Source organism: Lacerta agilis, chromosome 8 (assembly GCF_009819535.1).
Source record: "Lacerta agilis isolate rLacAgi1 chromosome 8, rLacAgi1.pri, whole genome shotgun sequence".
Taxonomy (NCBI): Eukaryota; Metazoa; Chordata; class Lepidosauria; order Squamata; family Lacertidae; genus Lacerta; species Lacerta agilis.
In genome coordinates, this window is record NC_046319.1 from 27,982,401 (window position 1) to 28,007,938 (window position 25,538).

The 25,538-nt window shown below is 48.7% G+C and overlaps 1 protein-coding gene across 1 annotated transcript; it reads right to left on the bottom strand.

The window, feature by feature from the left end:
- Positions 1–3,412: 3,412 nt before the first annotated feature.
- POP4 (POP4 homolog, ribonuclease P/MRP subunit) lies at positions 3,413–18,626 on the bottom strand. The gene is made up of 7 exons (XM_033156709.1): positions 18,541–18,626; positions 16,545–16,597; positions 10,340–10,563; positions 7,208–7,285; positions 6,245–6,306; positions 5,202–5,303; positions 3,413–3,731 (listed from the first exon to the last, which is right to left on the bottom strand). Exons 1-7 carry the CDS (start codon positions 18,545–18,547, stop codon positions 3,595–3,597), a joined length of 663 nt encoding a protein of 220 aa, XP_033012600.1. The 5' UTR covers positions 18,548–18,626; the 3' UTR covers positions 3,413–3,594.
- Between the last annotated feature and the right edge of the window lie 6,912 nt (positions 18,627–25,538).

Genomic DNA, 25,538 nt, shown 5'->3' on the forward strand with positions numbered 1-25,538 from the left:
CAGCAGTATGAGAGAGAGAGAGAGGAACTTTTCTCTGTCCACTTCCTCCATGCTGTGCATAGTTGTACAGTGGTACCTCGGGTTACATACGCTTCAGGTTACATACTCCGCTAACCCAGAAATAACGCTTCAGGTTAAAAACTTTGCTTCAGGATAAGAACAGAAATCGTGCTCTGGCGGCAGTGGCAGCGGCAGGTCCCATTAGCTAAAGTGGTGTTTCGGGTTAAGAACAGTTTCAGGTTAAGAACGTACCTCCAGAATGAATTAAGTACGTAACCAGAGGTACCACTGTATTATTAATTTACCAAAAAGTCCCAAATGCTGCACTCTCCAGCAGCAGCAGCAGCAGCAGCAGCAGCAGCAGCAGCAGCACAAATCACTGCTCACATGGCTGCATAGGATCAGAGGACGAGGCACTGACTTCTTCATGGCCACCTAGGGTTTGTGGTAGAGATGGTGTTTGAATCCTGGGCTGCCAGTCATTGAAATCGGTGAACACAGCATGGAGATCTAGGTCAAATCTCACCTCTGATTTGGGCTCTTTTACCCAATTTGGACAGAATGCCAAGCCATAGTTTAGTGTTATGTGCAAGAGCTGGCTCCCAGGTGTAGCTGCAAGAATAGAATTGGCAGAGGGAATGCAGCCCTTGGGCTCCCAAAAAGTCCCTCCCCTCCCGATCCTGCTTTAGGACACACACAGAAGCTCAAAACTATTTTAAGGGATGACGCTCCGAAGATCCATGTTTTATGCATGGGCCATCCCTGTTGCAAATAAATTGTGTGCTCAGGCTTGTCCTTATTCATAATCCCATCCCACTGAATGCCCTGCTATTCTCTTTCATTTCAATGTCAATGTGCCTCCCGTCTTTTTTTTAAAAAAATTCGGTATAGTTAATCTTTGCAGCACACATTTACCTCTGGAGAATTGCGCTCCGTCGGAAGGCCACTCCCCTCCTCCTCCTCGCCACAAAGAGAAAACAATGGGAGAAACTTTGCATTACAAAGCCCGGGACCGGGTATTGCTTCTGGGGAGCATCAAAAGAGTTATTTTCCATCTCAATTTGAAGAGTTTACATGGTTCAGCAGAATGCCCCAAGAAGCGCACGGGGGAGGTGCTGGAGCCTTAGAAGATGGGCTGCATTTACATAATCTTTTTTTTAAAAAAACGACAGTGGAAGGAGAGAATAGTTGTTGGTATGTTCAGCAGTAAACACCTGCCTATTAAACAGTGAATAAAAAGAGCCCTTTTCAGAAATTGTGGGGGGTGGGGGGTGGGAAGCACGCAAACAATACCGTTCCTTTCCAAGTCATCATTCAAAAACCCAGGACAATCAAAATAATTCATACAATTTTGCACACCGCCCCAGTACTTAGAACATTCCCCCCCCAACTTTCTTACAAAGAGAAAGAGACAAAGGAATGCAATTGTTCCCAAATCTTTTGAATCTTGAGCATTAAAGCGAGAAGACTGTTAAAGCATATAATTTTCAAAGCGTAGTTAAAGCAACAGGCCAGAATATGGGAGAAGCGGGCATCGCCCAATTTCCCCACCCCACCCCAATTCCCCCACAAAAAACTGCTTTTGAAAGCTCGTTTCCTCCCTTTGGGAACCTGTACAAGTGGAAATAACCCCTACCTAGGAAGGAAGAAAAGAAATCGGCCCTGAGTGCTCACTGGAAGGGCAAATCCTGAAGTTGAGGCTCCAGTACTTTGGCCATCTCATGAGAAGAGAAGACTCCCTGGAAAAGACGCTGATGTTGGGAAAGATGGAGGGCACAAGGAGAAGGGGACCACAGAGGATGAGATGGTTGGACAGTGTTCTCGAAGCGACTGGCATGAGTTTGGCCAAACTGTGGGAGGCAGTGGAAGACAGAAGTGCCTGGTGTGCTCTGGTCTATGGGGTCACGAAGAGTCGGACATGACTGAACAACAACAGGAAGGAAGAAAAACAAAAGCCTAAACATGCATTCTAGACGTGTTTCCTTCCTAGCTGTTTGCATCAAAGACAAAAATGAAGGCTCGTGGTCTATTAAATAATTTCTTGTGGACTAGAAGCACTTCCTGGTGATGTGGACTTTTGCCTACGGAAGTCTGCACCACAAGGGGGAGAAAATTGTGCTCATGGTAAAAATGATGGTTTTTTTTTTTTAAGAGTGGGGCTGAAGATTCAAAATTCAAAACAGCAACTATCAATTGTATGTTTCTTAGAAATCCAGTTAAAACTATTTTAATTAATTCAAAAATAAAAATAGAAATGGACAGGCTCAATCCAGTGATACCAGTTTTTCCAAATCCGATAGTCATTTACACCTCCAGCACCCCCCCACAGCCCCATGCCTCTTAGTGTGCCCCCCCTGGGGGAGGATGGCAACACCCACTTTGGGAACTTCTAGACTAGATGGACAAACCTTTGCCAGTTTTTCCTTTGGCATACATAGAAAACCAGTCCTCTGCCAAGTAGCAGTGAGCCATTGCCTTCCTAGCTGAAAATGTTTGCTGTATGTGTGTTGCAAGTGCAAGGAAAAGGAAGGTACTTTTTATCGTATGTGGTGGCCTTGTAGAAAAGCAAAAGACTTCTGGGAAATGATATATAATGCATTTTTTAAAATGTTTAAAATAACTTTTGTTTAAAAAACCAGAAGCCTTTTTTGCTTGGATTAACAGGTGATGGAATACCAAGGGATCTAAAGTGATTTTTTATGTAAGCAACAACAGCAGCAAGTTATTTGCCCAGAAATGGAAAGAAGAGAAGGTACCAACAACAGAAGAATGGATAACTAAAATGATAGACTATGTTGAAATGGCGAAGATGACTGTGAAGATCAGAGACCAGGACGAGAAAAAGTCTGAGCAAGAATGGAAGAAATTTATGGACTATTTGAAAGACCATTGTAAATACATTAAAACACCAGCAGGTTTGATATAACATTTATGTTAAGATTGGAAGTCAAGGCAAATAAGAGGAAATGAGTTTGAAAATAAAAATGAGATGCAAGAAAATAAGGGGAGAAAATTGGAATTCATAATGGGGGCAGGAGAAAGCTCATACTACTGTGTCTGACATTTTGGAAAAAAGCATAAAATATGTGAAAAATTGTAACCATTTTTTTGGAAAATAAAATATTTAAAAAAGGAAATGCTTGCTGTAAACTTGTTCTTCCCTACTGCAAAGATTTGCAATTTGTCACTATCTTGAGTAATCCTTGGGATAGTTACAAGGATATGCAAACCAGGACTCCCTTTACTACTGCAAAATGCATAATCTTATGGGAGGTTATGGAAGGTTTACTTTGCTGTAAAGAAAGTATCAGATTAGATCCTAGGGCTTGGTGGAAATGATTTTATTTATTTAACAGGTTTAATAACATCGATAAAACACAAAGGATGTACAAAGGATAGAAACAGGTGTTCAAAACACAGCGGGAACATTCATTTATGTGGATGCATTTCTCACATCCTCTTGTTTAAAACAACAAGGATTGTTCCTTTACATGCACTCAAGTCTCAGGATGCACAACTGCTAGGTATAGTCTATCCATCCATTGGAAACAACAACATCAGCGGCTCCCATTTCCAGAAAGAAAGAAAAATGGTTCACAGGTCAATTGTTCCTCTTCCTTTGAACTTCTTTGCAGAACGCTCGCTGGCTCGGAACTGAATCTTGCTCCCGTAGATGTAGGAGATGAAGCCATCAATCTCCAGGCTGAAGACGTTGTTGAGCTTCGGGATGACTGGAAAGGGAAGCCAAGAAGATGACAGGCGTCAGCAGCTGCAGTGCAAATGCAGAGCCTTATGTGGTACTATTGATGTATCACCTCATTTATTTATTTACTGCATTTAGAGCTCACCTTTTCCTCCAAGGAGCTCAAGGGGCTATATGTGGTCCCCCCCCCCCCATTTAAGCCCCACGGTAACCTGATGAGGTAGGTTAGGCTGAGAGGCAGTGACCTCACCCAGTAAGCTTCATGGATCAAGCAGGATTTGAAACCGGGTCTCTTCCAGGTCCCAGTCCAGCACTCTTAACCCACTACAACAGAGTTTTCAACCTTTTCGAGTCCATGGCTCCCTTGACCAACTACCGGACATTCTTTCTGCGGCACCCCTGTCGGTCTCAGGAGCCCAGTATTGCCTGCAGAGCTGGCAGCCTCTCACCGCTTTTCAAACACCCTCCTTTGTGGAGTGTTCCCTCTGCCTCTTCTTCTCTCCCCTCTCCTTGGGAGTCCTCTGGGCAGTTGCTGCTGCTGCTGTCTCTGGTCTCTGAGCTGCCCCCCTCCCTGCCCCAAAGAGAGGTGCCTCCCAGAAGAACCATTCACCTATGGAGCTTATAGCCACAGCTGCTGCAATAAACAGCTGTGCAAGCCTTTGGGAGGCAGAGGTGTGAGAGGGCATCAGACGAGGGTGGGAAGGAAAGAGGGACAGAGGCCGCAGCACCTCTGAGCATCATTCAAGGAACCCCAGGGTGCCACGGCACACTGATTGAAAACCACTGCAGTTCACCACACTGTATGGGGTGCTTAACTCAGAATGAGGGGGGCAGACCCCTGTCTTGAGGGACCTACAAATCAAGACTGAGACATAGAGGAGAGGGAGAAACATAGTTTAAAGCCAAAGGCCTCATTAAAAAGGAATGCTTTTGCTGGTGCCTAAAGTACGGGTGGCACTGTGGTTAAACCACAGAGCCTAGGGCTTGCTGATCAGAAGGTCGGTGGTTCGAATCCCCGTGACGGGGTGAGCTCCCGTTGCTCGGTCCCAGCTCCTTCCCACCTAGCAGTTCGAAAGCACGTCAAAGTGAAAGTAGATAAATAGGTACCGCTCCAGCAGGAAAGTAAACAGCGTTTCTGTGCGCTGCTTAGTCATGCTGAAGCGGCTTAGTCATGCTGGCCACATGACCTGGAAACTGTACACTGGCTCCCTCAGCCAATAAAGCGAGATGAGCGCTGCAACCCCAGAGTCGTCCGCGACTGGACTTAACTGTCAGGGGTCCCTTTACTTTTAAAGTATAGTACAGCATACTCTAAAAAGAGATCTTGTGATTTACCAATTTCACTTAAAAAAAAAAAAAACCAAACCAAAATCTCAACTCTGCAGCAATTAACCAAGACCCTTCCAGGGTGAAATGAGACAAATGGCCATTAGTGAAGTAGGAGTTGTGATTCATTGTGCAATTTGACGGGACCATTAACAAAGCAAGTATCCAGTACCTTTCATCTTGTCTTCTCTTGTGATAATTTTGAAAACGTATTTCATTTCCTGTAGGACAATGCCTGTGATGCCGACATAGGAGGGACATTTCGATTTAGTCACTATAGCAAAGAAAAGCAGATTATTAGGGCAGGACAGTCAGTTTTGGCATTACACTTATTGCAACACTCTACCTGCCTCTGTGCTTCCCCTTACAGTACAGAATGCAACTGCTTGTGTAATTGACAAGTGTCATCTAGCTGATGTCAGTGTCTATTTATTTACAACACTCAGCGGATTTGCACCAACAAGGGGTAATTGATCTGGCTTCCAATCGTGATGTTTAGGTAGCATAGAAACCATAGTTTCCCAATTTGGACATCACAAGGAACTGTAAAAGTAAAAAGCTAGGCACATGGCCTATCAGTCCAAGATTGTTTTACTGGAACCAGGAGACAGATTGACCACATGGTTGCCCCCAATTAATTGGGGGGGCCTATATATTTTAGTTTAGCAAGCAGGCCTTTCCAATATAATGTTGCAGTGTATCCCTAGTGTGTGTTAACTGAGTCTGTGGCTTAAAGGGATTAGAAAGAGAAAAAGTTAAGCTTCGAAGACAGGGACATATACATGGAAGGTGATCCATACATTTAAGTAATAGTAATAAAAATATCATCATTCGGAAGAGATTTCCAAAGGCACGTGGGTTTGCAGGGAGGAGGCAGAAACTGCCTATTCTTATACCCGTATCAATGAATACCTCCTACTGGATCAAAAACCCTTGGGTATGGGCACCAATTAGATACAGCCCTTGGTCTGATCCAGCATGGCTCTACTTACATGCAGCCAATTTGAAAACAAAAAAGTACATCATTTCCTTTGAAGCTATTGATCCCTCCTATGCAAAATATGCAGATTTCGTCAATCAATCACTTGCTCAGCTGATCACCTCAAAACTCACAGAGTCAACTGAGATCTGCTTAAGTAGGTGACATTTGACTTTTAACCTTCAGAACTGTCCAAGTTAAAAGCATCCCTGCGTTTAGGATCGGAAGTCAAATACCTGTAATGAGAGCTCCGTGAAGATCAGCTTTCAGCAATTTGGCCTGAATCATCTGTGGCTGCCTGATAAAAATAACATATAATATACTAATTAATGTTAGAATTCTTCAAAGTATTTTAAAAGCAACAATATTAACATTACAGTGCCAAGAAACACTAAGCCATTCAAATACTGAAATACTCAATTTAAAGCAGCCTTGCAAATAAGCCTTCGGAGTCACTAGCCTGCAAGCGGTTGGCAGAGGGCTGAATGTCCATGCAGGGTGCAGAAGAGTGGGCTTCCCTCGCAATTCCACGGTAGGCATAAAGGAGGGATGGCGTGATCCATCTCTCCTCCAGCAGCCTCTTCACTGTCCCATGCAACCAGGAACTGCATGCAGCTATTACCTTATAAACACAAGGTTGCATTCAATGACCTTTTACTCAGAGTAGCCCTATTGAAATTAATTGACCTATGTTAGCCATGCCCTGTAATTCCAATGGGACTGATCAGAGTTATGACTAGACCTTACCTAAAATAACCCCTACAGGCTCTTAAATGTCAGAAGGCATGTAGAGAAAAATCACACTGCACAGCCTTTTCTTTCCCTACAATATTTTAAATAGTTGTCTTTAACTGTTTTTGCTGATAATTCCGTTGCTTTATTCTTACTGTAAACCGCTTTGAGGTTTATTTATTTGGTGGTGCCAAAAATATGATGACAAAAAGTATGATAATAAGTAATTCCATTTGGGGCTAACATAGGGATAGGGGAACCTGTGGTGAAAACACCGAACCCACACCATCCATGACCACTAGCCAGGCTCTTTGCCGGGGCTGATGGGAGTTGGAGTCCAACAACATCTGGAGGGCCACAGGTTCCTCGTACCCTGATTTCCTGAGAAATGGCGCCTGATCACTGCTATGCTCCCAACATATGTCTCCAAATGTGATCCAAGCACTACTTAAGCCTAATGAACTTACGCTTCTGGCTTGAGCCCGTTGCAGAGTTCTCTGATGTACTGCTCCCACAGCTCATGTAACGGCACAAAGATCTCGTACCTGCAGAACAAGTAAAAAACGGCTTTGTTAATTCCCCATGTAGCAACAGTGCCCTGAAGCATCTATTCAATTTAAGAACGCAAGAAGAGCCTGGCTGGATCAGGCCCCAGTGACCTATCTAGTCCAGCATCCTGTTCTCACAGTGGCCAACTAGATGCCTGCGTGAAACCAGCAAGCAGGGTTTGAGCACATGGATTTGAGCCCCTAGCAACTGGTATTCAGAAACACTGCTTCCTCTGACTGGAGGCAGAGCACAGCCACCACGGTGAGCAGCCATTGATAGCCTTTTTGTCCGAAACGGAAACTACAGTGGAACCCCGGGTTACGCACACGATCCGTTTCGGGTCGCCGTGCGTAATGCGGGCGTGCGTATCCCAAACGCATGAAAAAACCCTGAAAAACTGGAAGTAGCACGATTTGAGCGCTTCTGCGCATGTGCGAAGTGTGCAGAAGTGTTCTGCGCATCCGGGGCATGCGTGCGGGTCGCATGTGCTCCAGAAATGCTTCCGGGTTGCGGGTGTTCTTAACTCGAACATCTGCAACCCGGGGTGTGCATAACCTGGGGTCCCACTGTATTCAACTTAGGATTTCAGAAACGGTTTGCATCTTGATTTCATGAATGAAATACTATGAGTGGGGAAAAGGCAATTCACAAAAGGATAATGTAAAGGCTGAAGACGAGGAAGTTGTGGATGAAGTTTGGGCCTTCCTGTTCTATTCAGAAAGCACTCAATGTTTCCAATAGCCGCCAGCTGCAAGGGAAAAAAGATGGCCATCCAATGGCGTTACAGTGGTACTTCTGTGTTAAGAACTTAATTCGTTCCGGAGGTCCGTTCTTAACCTGAAACTGTTCTTAACCTGAGGTACCACTTTAGCTAATGGGGCCTCCTGCTGCCGCCGCAGGATTTCTGTTCTCATCCTGAAGTAAAGTTCTTAACCCATGGTACTACTTCTGGTTTAGCAGAGTCTGTAACCTGAAGCGCTTGTAACCTGAAGCGTTTGTAACCCGAGGTACCACTGTAATGCCGTTCAAGGGCAGTGAACACATTGAAGAGAAAGTTACGATTCGAGTTGTTTAACCACCAGCCCCCTTTTCAGAAGGAATTCCGGGAATTGTAGCTCCGTGAGGGGAACAAGCATCCCCTAACCTCTATATATCCTTAATGAACTACTGGATTCCCATGATTCTTTGCAGGAAGCCCCGACTGTTTAAAGTGGCGTGATACTGCTTTAATTGTATAGTTTAGATGAGGCTCAACAGTGAGTCATTTTTATTGCAGTTTAAGGCAGAGCTAAATTGGATCTGAAACATGACAGACGTCGAGCGTTGCTGAAAGTTTGGGTCCGTTTAATTTTTTTGGGCTAAAGACAGCCTTATTCTCTGCTCCTGAAATGCTGAGCTGCTTGTCTTCTGGGTCATAATTGTATCAGACATTTAAAACATTTATTATACCACTCAACAGTCATGGCTCCCCCCTCAAATAATCCTAGGAACCATAGTTTGTTCAGGCTGCCGACAGTTGCTAGGAGACCCCTACTCCCCTCACAGAACTACAATTAGCAGAGTGGCTTAAAAATCCATCCTTCTTCCCAGGGAACTCTATCTAGGGAATAGGGGGTCTAAGACCAGAAGGTGATACTATCTGATATGAGGGATGCGGGTGGCGCTGTAGTCTAAACCACTGAGCCTCTTGGGCTTGCTGATCAGAAGGTCAGCTGTTCGAATCCCCGCAACGGAGTGAGCTCCCATTGCTCTGTCCCAGCTCCAGCCAACCTAGCAGTTTGAAAGCATGCCAGTGCAAGTAGATATATAGGTACTGCTGTGGCAGGAAGGTAAACAGCATTTCCATGCGTTCTGGTTTCTGTCACGGAGTTCCGTTGCGCCAGAAGCGGTTTAGTCATGCTGGCCACATGACCCGGAAAGCTGTCTGTGGACAAACGCCGGCTCCCTCAGCCTGAAAGCGAGATGAGCGCCGCAACCCCATAGTCGCCTTTGACTGGACTTAACCGTCCAGGGGTCCTTTACCTTTTTACCTTTTACTATCTGATTATTGCTATTGGAGCACAGCTGAGCCTACACACCAGCTCTGCCGTTTGAAAGCCTTAAAAACAAAAGAAAAGTGATCATGCACTTTATGCACAAATTCAAAACAAGGCACCTTTTGGAATAAAAAGGTCACAAGTTGCCCTCTAGTGGCCAAGTACCATTGTAGAATTATTTTAAATGAGAAGTCTAGTGCTTTGAATATTCTAGGAAGCTGCCCTACACAGAGTCAGATCATTGGTCCATCTATGCCAGGGCCGTCTACATCGACTGGCAAAAACTCTCCAGGGTTTCAGGCACGGAATCTTTTCCCAAACCCTACCTGCAGATGCTGGGGAGTGAACCACCTGGGTGCTCAGACAGGTTAACTTGAAAGTGATGCCTATCGTGCCAAAGGCAAGTTATCTTGCTTGGTTATGAACCAACATGGTGAAAGAACCTGTTTACTCACTGCCTCTATCAGAATCAGAATGGTGCAGACCAAAGCACATTTCCTTACTGACGTCCCAATTTCCAAAAAGAAAGAAACCAAGCATACTTCTTAAGAGGCTTGCTATCCTGGTATCAGTTGTTAACACGACATTGTAAATGAGCCCATGCAAGTTACTAGCCTGGCTTAACTGGCCTGTGTTAGACTCTGTCCTGGGATGGAGTCCACCACCCCTCCACCACCAGTCCCTTGGGCCCAGGCTCCTTGGAAGATCACATATCCATATCCAAATCTGCCCGGGTGTTAAGATCTTCAGGAGTGCAATTTCTCTCGGTCCCATCAACATCAGAAACATGGTGGTGACCCGAGAGAGAGAGAGAGACTTTCCTGTGGCTGCTCCCCCATTATGTGGAATTCCCTCCCCAAGGGAGGTCAGACTGGCTCTCTCTTTGCTAGCTTTCCGCCAGCAGGCTGAGACTGATGCTGACCGCTAGGCTGCTGTCTAGGTTGGCGGCCACTGCTGCCTCCTGCGGCAGCGAAACCCACAGCTTAACTATTTGCTTCATGAAGAAGTATGTACCTCTGGTGCTCTGGTTTAATGTCAAAGAGCTTCATCTCTCTCCTCTGCTTGGCAGAGAACCCCTTGCCTTTCCTCTTCTTCTGCCTTCTCCTCCTCTTGTGCAGGTGTTCAAGGACAACCGCTTTTCGGGTTAAGTGGTCCTGGATGTCTTCATCGCTCTTCCGAGGCATGCTGCGCTTTAGGAAGGCTTTCACAAAGGCCTCGGCTTCCTTTGACCCTTGAGGCTACAAAAAGAAGAAAAAGAATTCACTGAGACTAAAGTGTGCACTTCTCCACAAAGCACAGGCTAGCTGAAGGACCATATGAACTTGCCTGGGCTCTCAGATCTTTGCGGGAGGCCCTTTTCTCAGCCCCACCACCTTCACTTGGTGGGGACGCAGGAGAAGGGCCTTCTTGGTGGCTGCTCCCAACCTTTGGAACTCCCTCCCGAGAGAAGCTAGACTGGCTCCCTCCTGGTCTTGCAGACTTAAAGAGGTCTTTGCGAACTGACTGGTTTTAGCTTTTGTTTTTAAGAAAAGGGCTTTTAATAGTGCTGCACTGTTTTTATTACCTAGATTTTAATAGATTTTTCTTTTTATATCAGCAGCACCACCCATGAACAAACAGAGGCATCGCCAAGCTTGGGGGGGGGGGATCCCTCTCTATGCCCCTTGAAGCAGGTTTGCAAAACACATATAGAAGCAAAACAGTCCAACGAGGACCGAAACATGCTCAGCGGTCAGAGAATTCTGACTCACAGGAGGGGAACCGGAATGGAGTAGTCTGGCTGATAGACCAGAACACCGAAAACAAGTATTTCATGCTGCAGCATTTTGTTGCATATGAACATCAGAATCACACCAATGGCCCATCTAGTCTAGCATCCTGTTCTCATGGTGGCCAACCTGATGTCTGTGGGAAACCCACAAGGATTTGAGCCCAAGAGCCCTCTCCTCTCCTGTGGTTTCCAGCAACTGGTATTTAGAAGCATTGCTTCCTCCAACTGTGGAAGTAGAGCATACCAAACATGGCTAGTAGCCATCAATAGCTTTCTCCTCTATGAGAGGAGGTCCCTCTTGTCTGATACAGTCTGATACAGCAGTCTGATACAGCAGAGCTCCTGAAGTGTTTTTGATTGTTGGAAACGCTTCAAACCAATTTCTGCACACTAACGGAGCCCGGCACACTTCCTCTGCGCGTACCTGCTGAAGCGCTTTTCCTTGATGCCGTCTCCTGTGCTATTCAGCAGAGTTATCTTCTTTTCTTATCTTCTCTCACGCAACGGGTTGTGTGCATGCCAGCATATTACAGACAACAGAGTCCGGCTTCTTTCTAATCTAGAAGCTTTATTTTACAAGGCATAAATCATTACATTCCGGGAGAGTCGCAAGCCATGTTGGTGGCTTCTCCCTTCTCTCCGTTCTCCGGACAAAGAAACAGAAAGTATCACATTACAAAGTACAACAGTACACAGAGCATCCGGTGACGCTCTTCCTCCTGTGGGTGGGACAACCTGGTTGAGCTTGTTAACTCTAAAAGCTCCAAACCTCTACACCCCCTCTTGTCCCGCACACAGGGGCGTTGTAAGCTTGCAGCTTACCTCACACAAACCCTCACAGAACTCCCCATGACGTTGGAAGTTCCTGGGCTTCGTGAACCCAACCCTCTGGTTCACCTGACCAGGACAGTACTTCAGCTTCTCCAAGCCGGTCTGAACACACACGTCTCGAAAGAGAACGTCTAGGTGTTTGGGTCTGGCCTTGACTTGTCCAGACTCTGCCACCAACAAACAGAGTTGGTTGTCCTCCCAAACCATCACGGGCAGGCAACTCTGAACGCAGATCTCTTGGACCAAACACCTATAGAACTCCAGTTCCCTGCAAAGCACTGACAACGCACTGTACCTGGCTTCTGCACGAGAACGAGCAATGAGGCTCTGGCACCGGGACTTCAGCCCGCCTAGAGCTCCTCCACACTGTACAACCATTTCAGACACAGATTTCCTGTCCTCGGAATTTGCCCAACCGCCGTCGCACCAGCGCGTGAGCTGGGGCTCACCGGTAGCTGACAACTCCGGGCAAAACTCCTTAGTCTCCTGTAAACTCTGGAGCACTCTCACCATGCCATTCCAGGCATGCACGCTGGGATTTGCAGCCACCTTGCTGAACAGATCCACAGCAACTGCTATGTCAGTTTTTGCTCAACTGTGAAGGAAACAACAGCCTCCCAGGAGCTGACCTAAACACCTCGGGGCTCTCGAACTCAGAGCGTTCCCCGGTCTGACTGTCCTCACCTAGACACGTCTCCATGGGTGTTCTGACACTAGCACATTCAGACACTCTGAACTTCTTCAACGACTGCACTACCTTGCCAGTCTGATTGAGCAAGACACTACCGTCTTCGGCTCTGTCTACCTGCACACCTAGGTAAACACCAACAGGGCTTAGGTTCCTGAGCTGGAAAGACTGACCAAGCTCCTCTGCGAACCGTTGCACCTGTCCCCTGGTCTCCACCAGGTAAAGCATGTCCGCACCGGACTGCAGAACTAGACCCTGTTCTGGGCTTACTCCTGCCAGAAACAGGCAGCTATCAGCACAACTCTGGCTGACACCTAGCTTACTCAAAGCTTCTTGCACGCCTGAGGACCAATCTCTGGCTGACTCCTTCAAGCCAGTGATTGCCTCGTGCAAACTCCACACCTGATTTGGCCCGTTGTCCTCGAACCCTGGCGGAGGTACCTCGTACCTCCCCTCATCCAGGTCGGAATCCAAACAGGCATCCAAACCAAAGTGGCTTGCCTCAAAGCTGCTTTGAGTCGCGACCGCTAAAAGCATGCGCGTGGTTTCGCTTCTGAGAGAGGACGCGTCCAGTACCTCGTAACAATGGACCTCCTCCTCCTGAGTGAAACCTCTGGCTACTGACCTAGCCTCGCACTGCAACTCGCCAGTTGCTGCCGTCTTGAGTCTGCACACCCAACGACCTTCTGACAGCGTCGTGGTTGTGCACACACCCAAAGACCTCATTGAGCTTACCTGCTCTACCATGGCATCCTGCCATTTCTGGGCCTCACCTTGAGATACCCATTGAACCTTCACGAGGCTCTCCGGTTCACCCTGAACCAAACAAGCACTCACGCTAGTGGCCGTGAACCTTTCGGGCAGAATCCCTTCAGTGGATCGTGCAGACTGCTGTGATACCACTTCAGATTCTCCCTCTGTTTCAGTTGCACTGGATTCCACCTGCACGTCCTTGACGTCAGGCATCTCACCTACAGACTTGCTGCGCCTGTGCATCCTAACTGAACCACCCAAGGATGACGTTGGCGCGCCTTTGGGCTCCTGCTTCACTGCCAAAGAACCCTGCTCTTGCACCAGGACGAGACCTGCGCCAGGCTCTCCTGGAGAAGAGTTGCCACACAAAGAGTCGCCAAGCGTGGCCTGCCTCCTAGTCCGTGACATAGGAGATGCGGGTGCACTCCCAGGCTGCTGCCTTGGAGTTGCCCCTAGCTGCGCTGCACCCTGGTGATGGCCGGGAACTCGGCCCGAGCCACCAGCAGGTGCTAAAGCCACAGCAATACCCCCTCTTGGGGCTGATCCACCTGGACCATCACCGCCACCAGCAGGTGGCGTATCTGCCTGTCCATCACTGACAGGACCATCCAGAACATCAGGGCTTCTAGGGATGTGTTCCAATCCATTCTGCTCAAAGAATTCAGCACTCCTGCTGACTAGAACCTGGGTCTGGTCACTATCTGGGCTAACTAACCTCCAGCTATGCAAGCTGGGTTCGTACCCACAGAAAAACACTTTCGGAACCTTGGTACCACCCAGAACCCTTGTGGAAGCTCTGCATCCAAGAGCATGTCTTCAGTGGCAGCATGCAGCATCCTTTGCTGCCTCTCTGCAAGACCACATACCTGTGAAGAAAGCAGGTTAGACACACTGTGCTTACTCCCCCTCTCACTGAGGACCTGGGAACAGCCTACTCCAGTAGAAACCTGCTGTTCCACTGCAACCAGTGGTGCTGCCTCAGTTGCCTCCTTGAGCAACGCAGACCACATGTGGTGAGAGAAAGCATCAGCCAAACACTCAGAACAACACGCTCCCCCCAGGTTAGCTTCTGGCATCCCTTCAGAAACAGCCACATGAACCAGGGAAAAGGGACGCGTGGTTTCCCTTTCAGACGCGGGGTAGCAGGATGTCGACTCCTCGACCTTGCAAACCCTGCAATCAAGAAAGCTGTTACATGCCCTTAACTTGCACCCTTCAGAGAACTCAGGCTGCTTCAGCACACTGTCCCAGTGGCGACTTGCCAGCCTTTGGTACCACTGACACAAACATAAGTGGTGCACGGGCACACTGGTGCACTGAGCAAGCATTCCATCAGTGCCACCTCCCCCTGTTCTGGATTGAGACTTCTTAACAGCAAACAGCCCGTCCTGGCTGCCTTTCATGCGTAGAAGCATCTTCTGACCCCTGCAATCAGAACAGGTGATAAGCACAAAACAAACAGCAAAAACATTGGACAGAAGGTTTGACATAAACAAATACACAGTTATGTCAACAGCCACAGAAAACGCCAGTTCTGTCCCTTTAAATCCTGCAGAGACTGTCTCAAGCACGACAAACTGTCTCTTGCTTCCAACAGTCACAAACTGCCTCTCGACTGCAGCAGTCAGTACGTTGAACTGCTCTGTAGAAGGAGACTCGCAGTTCCTCACAAGTCCACCAGGAGGAACGATGACGATGGCAACCATCACACGCAGCTCACCAGGGTTGGCCTCTCTCAGCGTTGCCTCGGTGACTGCATCACAACAGTAGGGCTTATCTCGGCTCCGTCCTTCTCACTCAGCTGGGCACGTGACCTGATGGCTGTGAGAAACGGCCTTGCCCTTATCTTCAGCCATGCACGTCAACAAAAGACCAGGTGCAGGCTACGTGACAAAACACAGCTCCACAGTCAAAACTTTTTAAACTGGCTTCAGACTTGGAAACAGCCCCCCCTCTTCTGGGAGCAAAGCCCACGGCGATCTGGCCCCCCTCCTGCTTTCCATGGCACTGTTGCTGCACAACAGCCATAAGCCGAGCTGGGGGCGAGCTTTCCAAAGCCACTTCAGCCAGTCCCTCAGCCCCGTGAAACTGGGCTAGGGTCTTCTTCCAGGCTTCACAAGCACTGGCCAGACCTTCCTCTTCACAGGCGTTGGCCAAAACATCAACGCTCTCAGGGAACAGCCCTCTGCACCGAAGCTGTGCGGCTGGAGGTGCTTGCAAACAAAAGCTTTCCTCCTCCTTGCTGGGAATGCTATGGCTCCCTCCATCTTGCCCAGGGGTAGCGTACTTACAAATCTGTAGCTTCTCACCCGGCTCCACAGATGGGGGTTTCACCAGAGAGGGTACACTGCTTGGGCACACCTCAATCTGGGCTTCCCTGCTGCCTTCCAACCTCTGGCAGCAGGTTTTAGGCTCCTGAGCCATTCAGCAGACTGCTGAATGCTCCTGCTGGCAAAGCAAACTTCCCTGGATGCTCCATCACAGTCCAAACCAGGGAGGCACTTCTCAGCTTGGCACACACGTTCTGGATCCTTGGAACTGCTCCAGAATCAGTCGAGAAACGGTAAAAGCTTGGATCCATAACCTGAAGTGTTTTTGATTGTTGGAAACGCTTCAAACCAATTTCTGCACACTAACGGAGCCCGGCACACTTCCTCTGCGCGTACCTGCTGAAGCGCTTTTCCTTGATGCCGTCTCCTGTGCTATTCAGCAGAGTTATCTTCTTTTCTTATCTTCTCTCACGCAACGGGTTGTGTGCATGCCAGCATATTACAGACAACAGAGTCCGGCTTCTTTCTAATCTAGAAGCTTTATTTTACAAGGCATAAATCATTACATTCCGGGAGAGTCGCAAGCCATGTTGGTGGCTTCTCCCTTCTCTCCGTTCTCCGGACAAAGAAACAGAAAGTATCACATTACAAAGTACAACAGTACACAGAGCATCCGGTGACGCTCTTCCTCCTGTGGGTGGGACAACCTGGTTGAGCTTGTTAACTCTAAAAGCTCCAAACCTCTACAGCTCCTACATCCAGGTCTTTTGCTCTCTTTGTCTTTATATATATATATATGTGTGTGTGTGTGTGTGTGTGTGTATATATATATATATATATATAGTCCTGCTTCTACCTTGCCTTCATACCAGTCCCATGCTTTTTGCCCCAACGCACAGAAAATACCTGTATGTTCAGGAGCGTGGCTGTCTGCTGGGGTAGCTGCCGATACAACACACCTGGAAGAGATTAGGGAGAGGTTTTCATACATCCTTTCCAAACACAAACATCACAGGCTTCATGTTCAATAACCTAGCAGCAGCATTCAAAACAGGAGCAGACTGGGCTAAACACGTGGGGTGTTTTGTCGTCTTCCGTTTCACATATGGAATCCAGAACACTGTCCCAAATAAGACACCCCCAAAACCAGTGTAATGGTTAGAGTGTGGGACTGGGATGTGGGAAATTGAGGTTCTAGTCCCTACTCAGTCATGAAGCTTCCTGGAGAAAAAGATGGGATACAAATGCAATAAATGATAAATATGTATCTTATGTCACAGAACCCTCCAAACTCATGGACTCACACTGAGGAAATACTAAAATTCCAGATCTGCTTTTCAACATAGCCCAGATCCTGATGGAGATGCATTTTCTGATGGGTCACGTTCAAAGGTGACACTAAGCCAAACCATGGGTGAGTGGGAACATGCAGGCTCCCAGCAAGGAGATCACAGCCTCTTTGCTCCTCCTTGGGTCCTTTTAGCTCAGCATAACACTGGCTGGCAGCCATTCACTCATACAGGAGAAAGTAATGTCCCCTGGAGCATCGTTTATAACAGGGGCATAAATCTGCCCCTTGTTCTTGAATCAAGCATCCCCTTAGTTCAATGCTGGGTTCTGGTTCTTAGTCATTCTAGTGTAGTCATTCTCATGCTGGAAGAGTAGGGAGTTGAAAATTATTATTATTATTATTATTACTATCATCATCATCATCATCATCATCATCATATTTATTCTATTATTTATTTATATCCCTCCTTTTCCCCAGACCAGGAGTCTGGGACTCAACTTTAGGCATTTGTTATTCAGTGAAGCAAGAGCGTAATTTGGTACACTGGTTTGCAACTCTGCAACTCTGTATTACTTTTTCCTCTGTTACTTGGTTTTGTGTGTGTGGCTACATGTTCTTGTATAATAATAATAATAAACTGTTCTGAGGTGGGGAAGTTGATGTGTTTAGTGGGGTATTGTTTAGGTTTTTTTTTAAAATTTGCTGGGATCGAGATTTAATTTTGGCGATGTTAATTTTGCTGCTATTGACATTCATTTTTTGTCTATTTATTTTTGGATCTTATTATGACTTATTTACATTTGTTGTGCGCATTTTGATACGTTTTTATTTATTGCTTATGACTACTTGCCTCGTATTTTTGCAATTATGTAATCCCTTTCATGTTGCAAGCATGGTTGAAAGGTGGCAAACAAATAAATGACAATGGTGATAAAACAACATAGTTAAGTTCCTGTTTGGCAACTTGCAAAGGTAGGATAAATAGTAATTGAAGGGAAATAAGGCACATGAAAGTGAGAGAAATCACCTTAGGCCTCACTCCCGATCATAGGTCTATTTGGGCCCCCTGTAAGTATACCCCCAAATATGTATATATTATTGACAGAGGCTTGTGCCTGAATTCAGATTACTTGAATTCCATTCCTCTCCTGCTTAGCTTGCCCCATGCCTGAGCCTTGCGGGGGATCTGCTGCTTTAAGGTCATGTTCACAAGATCAACAGACACGCGTCAACTAGCTTGCGCTACTCGCAAAGAAGGTGGGCAAAAGTGTAACAAAAATCAGTCCTGCTTCCCTCCCTGCTCGTCGGGAAGCTGGCAAAAACGAAAACAAAGCAGACTTCAGGTCACTCCGGATCAGTGGTTCCAGAGTAAAACAGAATGGGGGTTTAAGCACTCTGCATCACGGGGCGGGTGTGAGTGAACGCGTGGGGAAAAGGTAGCTCCTCCACCCCAATTCCCAAATGGGTAAAATAGGGCAGCTTTAATGAGGCCAGAACCGGAGTCACTCCGAATTAATAATTCCGGAGCAAAACGGTAAGATACACGCCCCCACACGCCGATGGGAAAGGAGCAAAGTGATCTGAGGTCGATCCAAGAACACTTACTCTCTATCTCCATCTTGCCGGCCGGACCCTTCTCCGCACGGAAGAAGCGATGGCGATCCAGTCCGCTCGCGCGCTCCTCCTCCGCCGCCACCGCCCACAAAATAAAACGCGCATGCGCTGCCTTCGCCATCTGGTTGGCTTAGAGGGGAAGGGACGCATCTCCGCTAACCCCACCCCTAAGGACGAGTGTAGAGCTAGAATACAAGAAGCAAATTCTGGCCACTATTTTTATCTACGCACGCGCAGTTATGCCTTTTGCAGATCCTTGATGCGTCGTAGAAACAGAAATAATAGGGGTAAACAAGCAAGACGCAGTGCGCTACATTGCAGGGCTGTCGTTAGTCAGTCTGAAAAGAATGACGGATTATGCATCTGCGGGACGTTTTGAATTATTTAATCTTCGAAAAATATGCATTTGCAGCACTTTTTTTGTTAAAGGGATTTTTTTTTAAAAAAGGCAGGCTTATGGTATATATGGTAATTACGTTCTTTCCTCTCACTTTCTTCACAAAATGAGACCTGAGCAAAAAAAGGAGGCCGGACTCCTCTACCTGCTGCTTCTACCTCGATGGGGTCTCTTGTCCAATCCCGATTAAGCAACATTCCTAGACAGCTGCCCCTTTTATATCCTTGCTGGCATACAAAACCTTAGCGTCAAATGAAACCTGGAAGTCTTATCCACAGACAATGTAACTGGGTCCCTCCTTTTAGGAACACGCATATGGCTGCCTGAACTGGGAAGGGAGAAGGTTTTTTGAATTTTCTTAATTCTTGTAAGGCATGGACTCCCTTACTCTATGAAGAAAAGTTGCAGCATTTGGGACTTTTTCGGTTCAGAGAAAAGGTGAATTAAGATGCTAGAAGTTTATAAAATTTATGCATGGCATGTAGAAAGTGGATGGAGCTTTTTCTCCCTCTCATAGCACTGGAACTCGTGGCTATCCAATGAGGATGAAGGTTGGAAGATTCAAGACAGAGAGAAGAAACAAAATAAAAAATTCCTTCCAGTAGCACCTTAGAGACCAACTAAGTTTGTTCTTGGTATGAGCTTTCGTGTGCATGCACACTTCTTCAGTTAGGTATCTTCAGAAGTCTGCATGCACATGAAAGCTCATACCAAGAACAAACTTAGTTGGGATCTAAGGTGCTACTGGAAGGAATTTTATTATTATTATTATTATTATTATTATTTTGTTTCGACTACAGCAGACCAACACTGCTACCTACCTGTAAGAGAAAAGAAAACAATTCTTCAAGCATTGCATACTTAAAACCACGGGACTCCACAGGAGGCAATGATGGCCACCAACTTGGATGGCTTTTGAAAAAAAGATAACGCAAGTTCACGGAGGAGAAGCACATTGTAATGTTGGAGGCAGTAATGTTTTTGAATAGCAGTTGCTGGAAACCGCAGGAGGGGGGGTGCTTTTGTGCTCAAATCCTGCATGTGGGTTCCCCACAGGTATCTGGTTGGCCACTGTGAGAACAGGATGCTGGACTAAATGGGCCATTGGCCTGATCCAGCAGGCTCTTTACACCACTGCTTGACTTATGATTGGCATTCAGAACGATAGCCCAACAGTGACTTCACCTCCATAGGGATACAGGGCTCTCTTGCTGCGCTTTGATGGTGGATGGACCTCAGACTTGGGAGACCAGAGTTCAAATCCTCATTCAACCATGTGGCTCCCCAGGTGACCTTAGGCCAGTTGCTGTCACTCAGCTGTAAAGTGAGGAGAGGAAGAATCAAGTACGGCACCTTGAGCCCTTGGAGGAAAGGTGGAATAAAACATAGAAACTAAAAAATAATAATTATGTCAATGTAACCTCCTGCAGAATTCTGTGGCAACGTCTTCTCACCCTTGCTAATAAGTGTGGGGAAGAAACTTGTCACAGTCAATTAGATCTCTTTAAAAAAATTGATTTAACCCCTCGAATTTCTGCCCCTGTTAAGCAAGGCACCGTTTTCGTGAACGAAAGATCAAGATAAGTGCTATAGGTCTTTGGAGCCACATGAGTGCCCCTTCATTGGATTTATGTCATAATTTGCAAGGCATTTAAGGCATTAACAGTCAAACCAGCATTGGCGATACTGGGTTGTAAATCCAACGATCCAAGCTAAATTGGTGCCTGGGGGAAGATGGTCTCTTTTGCCAATTTCACGGCTTCGTTTTAATTTTCTTGTTTTTTGAGCTCCAGGTAAGAATTCATTGTTGAATGAATGATGATGCATTTCCTCATGTTGAGACTGAGGATTCTGTAACAACACAGGAAAGAAAGCTGTGGCGAAGGAGCATCACCCATGGGCATGCAGAGGGATTTTGGGAGGAGTAAGCGAGTAAGGAAAATGTGGATAGATAGCTAAAGAGATAGGTAGAGCCATAGCTGGGGGGCTAGCCAGGGTTTCTGCCCTCGGTGAAGCCTCCAGAAAGGTGCCATCGAGGCTCCCAGCCACCCAGCATGTCTGGTCTGCGCTTCAAGCCAGATAGAAAGATGAAAAAGTGAATGGCAGCCATGAGCTCCATCCTTCCCCTTTCCCCTGAAGCGGAAGAAAGCTCACTTACAACATGATGCAGGGAGAGGGAGAGTTGGAAAATCTGGAGAGGCTGTGTGGCTCTCCCCAGTGAAGCAGAAGATAGGATCCCCTGTGGGTTTGCTACTGAAAGATACTCGGAGTCGAGTGTGAATTTCATGCTCTTTATTCAGCTCATAGTAGTGAGGACTCTAGATCCCCCAAAACGTTTGCTTTATATACACTATTTACACAATGGGCCCCACGTGATTGGCTAATTCCGGGATACTCCTGTATGCCAATCAGAGTGCAGATTCACTTCCACCTGGAGCTGGATTGGGTGGCTCCTGCGGACCAATCAGACTGCTGCAATCTCAATCCTATTGTTCTGGGACCAATCAGACTGCTGCAATCTCAATCCTATTGTTCTGGGACCAGTCAGACTGCTGCAATCTCAATCCTATTGTTCTGGGACCAGTCAGACTGCTGCAATCTCAATCCTATTGTTCTAGGACCAATCAGCCTGCTGCAGTTTGGATCCTATTCACTCAGTACATAACACCCCTCCCCTCTAAGTTCCAGTCCTGCCTGGGAGGTTGCATCCATAGTCCTCAAGGTACGCTGGTCGCCTACGTGTGCGTTGCGGCCTAGGCTGTTCCCTGGTCAGGGGTTCTGGTTCTGGCTCGTGTTCCGAGGCTGCTGGTTGTGATGGGGCTGTTTGGTCTGGTGCAACCAGCTCGCTCTGTCGTGGCTCTGGTTCCGGTGCCCTTTCGGCCTCTCGGGTCCTCTCAGTATTTACTGATTCTGCCTCCCCTGCCGGCCCCTCCTGCTCTACGGGTCTCAATGCCCCACTGTTCCCTTGGGACTCCTCTGACCTGTCCTCCTCCTGGTTTTCTCCTGGGAATCGTCGCCGTAGCTGGTCGCAGTGGCGGCGCCAGCATTGCCCCCCCTCTGTTAGCACCTCGTATGACACAGGGCCCGTCACCCTGGTGACTGTGGCGGGTACCCATGCTGGGCCTGCCCCAAAATTCTTTGCGTACACTGGATCCTGGGCCACAAAGGTCCGGGGGTTCCTGCCTTCACCCACCACTACCTCATCCTGAGCTCTGTCGGGGTGGAGGCGGTCCAGTCTGATTGCAAGGCGCCGGCCCATTAGTAGTTCAGCGGGGCTCCGGCCAGTCGTTGAGCTGGGGGTGCTGTGCTGTGCTAGAAGGAATGTGGCAAGGCGGTACTCCCAGTCCCCTTGCGTCATGCGGCGTAGGGTGTCCTTGGTGGTCCGCACCATGCGCTCTGCTTGGCCATTGGTGGCAGGGTGGAATGGTGCTGAGCGGATGTGGCGGATGGCATTCTGCGTTGTGAAGGTCAGGAATTCTTCTGACGTAAATGCGGTTCCGTTGTCTGAGACGAGAGTGTCAGGGAGTCCATGGGTTGCAAACAGCCTGCGTAGTACCTTGATGGCTGCGGACGTAGAAGTGGATGGTACCAGTGCGACTTCCAGCCATTTGGTGTAGGAGTCCACCACTATGAAGAATGTTTTCCCCTGGAAGGGGCCCGCGAAGTCCATGTGCAGCCGTGACCATGGTGCTCGGGCGGACTCCCAGGACTGCACTGGGGACCTTGGGGGATCTGGGCGGGATTCTTGGCAGGCCTGGCAGTGTTTGACCCAGGTCTCTATCTCTCCGTCAATCCCTGGCCACCATACATAACTCCTGGCGAGGGCCTTCATTCTCACTACCCCTGGGTGTGTCTCGTGAAGGGCTGCAAGGACCCTTTTGCGAAGGGGCTCAGGAACGACGACCCTGCTTCCCCATAACAGGCACCCCTTGTGGGCCGACAGTTCATGTTTACGGGTTGTGTAGCCAGCGAATTCTGGCCCGGGGCTGCTGCTGGGCCATCCCCTCCACACCCAGTCCAGGACCCGGGAGATGACCCTATCTTTCTTGGAATGGTGTGCAACTTCTTGTGCCTGAATAGGGCGGTCGGGAAGCAGCTCCAGGCTCATAACCTCTTGTGCGGGTGCTGGGTCGGGGCCTGTTTCTGGTAGTGGTAGCCTGCTGAGAGCATCTGCGTGGCCCATCGCTTTCCCAGGGCGGTGAATCAGTACATACTGGTAGCCGGCAAGGAAAATTGACCACCTGAGGACACGAGGAGACAGCACTTGGGGGGTCTGCTTTTCGGGGGCAAACAAACCAAGCAACGGCTTGTGATCAGTCACCACGGTAAAGGGCCGCCCGTACAAGAAATCATGGAATTTTTTTACGCCCTTCACGATTGCCAGACCTTCCTTGTCGATTTGCGAGTAGTTCCGCTCGGCTGCGGTGAGTGTCTGGGAAAAGTATGCCACTGGCACCTCTCTTCCATCTGGGAGTTGGTGTCCAAGGACAGCGCCAATGCCGTAGGGTGAGGCGTCGCATGCTAGCACCACCGGCAGCCTCTCGTCGAAGTGTGCCAAGACCGAGTTTGAGACGAGCAAGTCCTTGACTGCCTGGAATGCGGCCTCCTGGCGCTGGCCCCACACCCAAGGGGCCCACTTGTCCAGGAGTCTGTGTAGGGGCTCTGCTACTGCTGCCTTATGGGGAAGGAAGGCATGGTAAAAGTTCAATAGCCCCAAGAAGGCCTGAAGTTCAGTCTTGCCCTTGGGCGCTGGGGCATCACAAATGGCCCGTACCTTGTCCCCAGTCGGGTGGACCCCTTCTGCATCCACCATAAATCCCAGAAAGTCCACCTGAGGCACTCCTAGTAGACACTTTTCCCGCTTCACCTTGAGACCCGCCGTCTGGAAACGGTGCAGAACGGTGCGAAGGCGGTCCTCAAACTCCTCTGCCGTGGGCCCGGCAATCAACACATCATCGAAGAAGGGGGTGACGCCAGGAATCCCTTTAAGCAGCGAGTCCATTAGATTCTGGAATATGCCTGGTGCCACGCTGACACCGAATTGCAGCCGCTTTACCTTGAACGCTCCCCTGTGCGTCACAATCGTCTGTGCCTCTGCTGTGGCTTCATCTACTGGCAGCTGTTGATAGGCTTGGGCCAAGTCCAGCTTGCCAAAAAATTTTGACCCAGCCAGGGTGGCGAGGACATGGCTGACCACTGGCACTGGGTATGCGTGGGCCATGAGGGCCTTGTTTATGGTACATTTGTAGTCTGCGCAGATGCGGACTGAACCATTAGGCTTGACGGGTGTGACGATCGGGGTTTCCCAGGTGGCATTAGGCACAGGCTCCAGCACTCCTTGCTCCACGAGCCGGTCCAATTCCTCGTCTATACGGGGTTTCAGGGCGAACGGGACCCGGCGGGCCTTGAGCCTGACAGGTCGTACTGTGGGGTCCAGCTGTAGGGCAACAGGGGGGCCCGTATACTGTCCCAATTTCCCATCGAAAACCGCCGGAAACTCCTTGCATATGGCGTCCACATCCATTTGTAAGCTAGTGTGGTTCACCCCGGTGACGGCTAGCCCCAGTGGTCCAAACCATGCCAATCCCAGTAAGCTAACATAGGAGCCCTTGACCACGAGCAAGTCCAGTTGCCGCGTCCGCCCTCGATATTGCACCCTGAAGGTCCCCACCCCCATTGTGGGGACCTTACGTTTCTGGAAGTCCCGGAGTGTGAATGGGGCCGGCCTGAGTTTGGGACCCCCACTAGGGCACAGTTTCCTTAAAGTCCGTGCCGAGATTATGGATAGGGTTGAACCTGTGTCCAGCTCCATGCGGCACGGGGCCCCCTCTATCTGTACCTCTACATAAATTTTCTCTATGTTGGGGTGGGGCAACTGGTATACCTGGTAGTCCGTGGTCTCCGTCGAGTTGCCTTGGTGCGTAGGGCCCCGGGACCTGGGGCTCTTGGGGCGGTCATCTGATGCCTGGCGTCGGGTGGGCCGAGCCCGACACACCCGGGCGATGTGGCCTGATTTTCTGCACTGCCTGCATTCGGCATTGCGGAAACGGCAGGTCCTCCTCTCGTGATTCTCCCCGCAGCTTGCGCAGTTCCCTCCTTCTGGTCGAGGCAGCTGTGGTGTGTGCACGGCTTGAGTGCGCTGCTGTACTCTGTGCACCTCCTCCCTGTCTGATCCTGAATCGTCGATGAGGTCCTCCTGGTGGACCCTTGGTTGGGACGGCACGCTCGGCCGTGCCTCTTGCATCGACCTCTCGGCGGCTTCTGTTGCCAGGGCCTCCTCCAGAACGACCTGGAACGTTAGGTCCTTCTTGGCATAGAGGCGTCGTTGCAGCTTCTCGTCCCTCAGGCCACCGACGAGGCGGTCACGCAGCATGTTCTCCAACTCTGAGAAGTTGCAGAACCGAGCGGCTTGGCGGAGGGAGGTCACAAACCCCGTTATGGTTTCCCCAGGGGCTTGCCGCTTTGCATAGAAGGCATTTCGACGAGCCACCACCGAGGGCTGTGGCGAGAAGTGCCCCTTCAGCCGTTCCACTATTGTTTTGTAAGGAACGGTAGCGACATCATCAGGCGCAAGGAGAGCCCGGGCGATTTCGAATGT

Bases quoted from the DNA above. Each gene is read 5' to 3' on its own strand.
- POP4 (XM_033156709.1), bottom strand. The intron at 6,307-7,207 runs GTAAGTTCATTA...TATTTTTATCAG, and splicing joins AACGGGCTCAAGCCAGAAGC to GCAGCCACAGATGATTCAGG. The intron at 5,304-6,244 runs GTATTTGACTTC...TCTTTGCTATAG, and splicing joins TCACGGAGCTCTCATTACAG to TGACTAAATCGAAATGTCCC.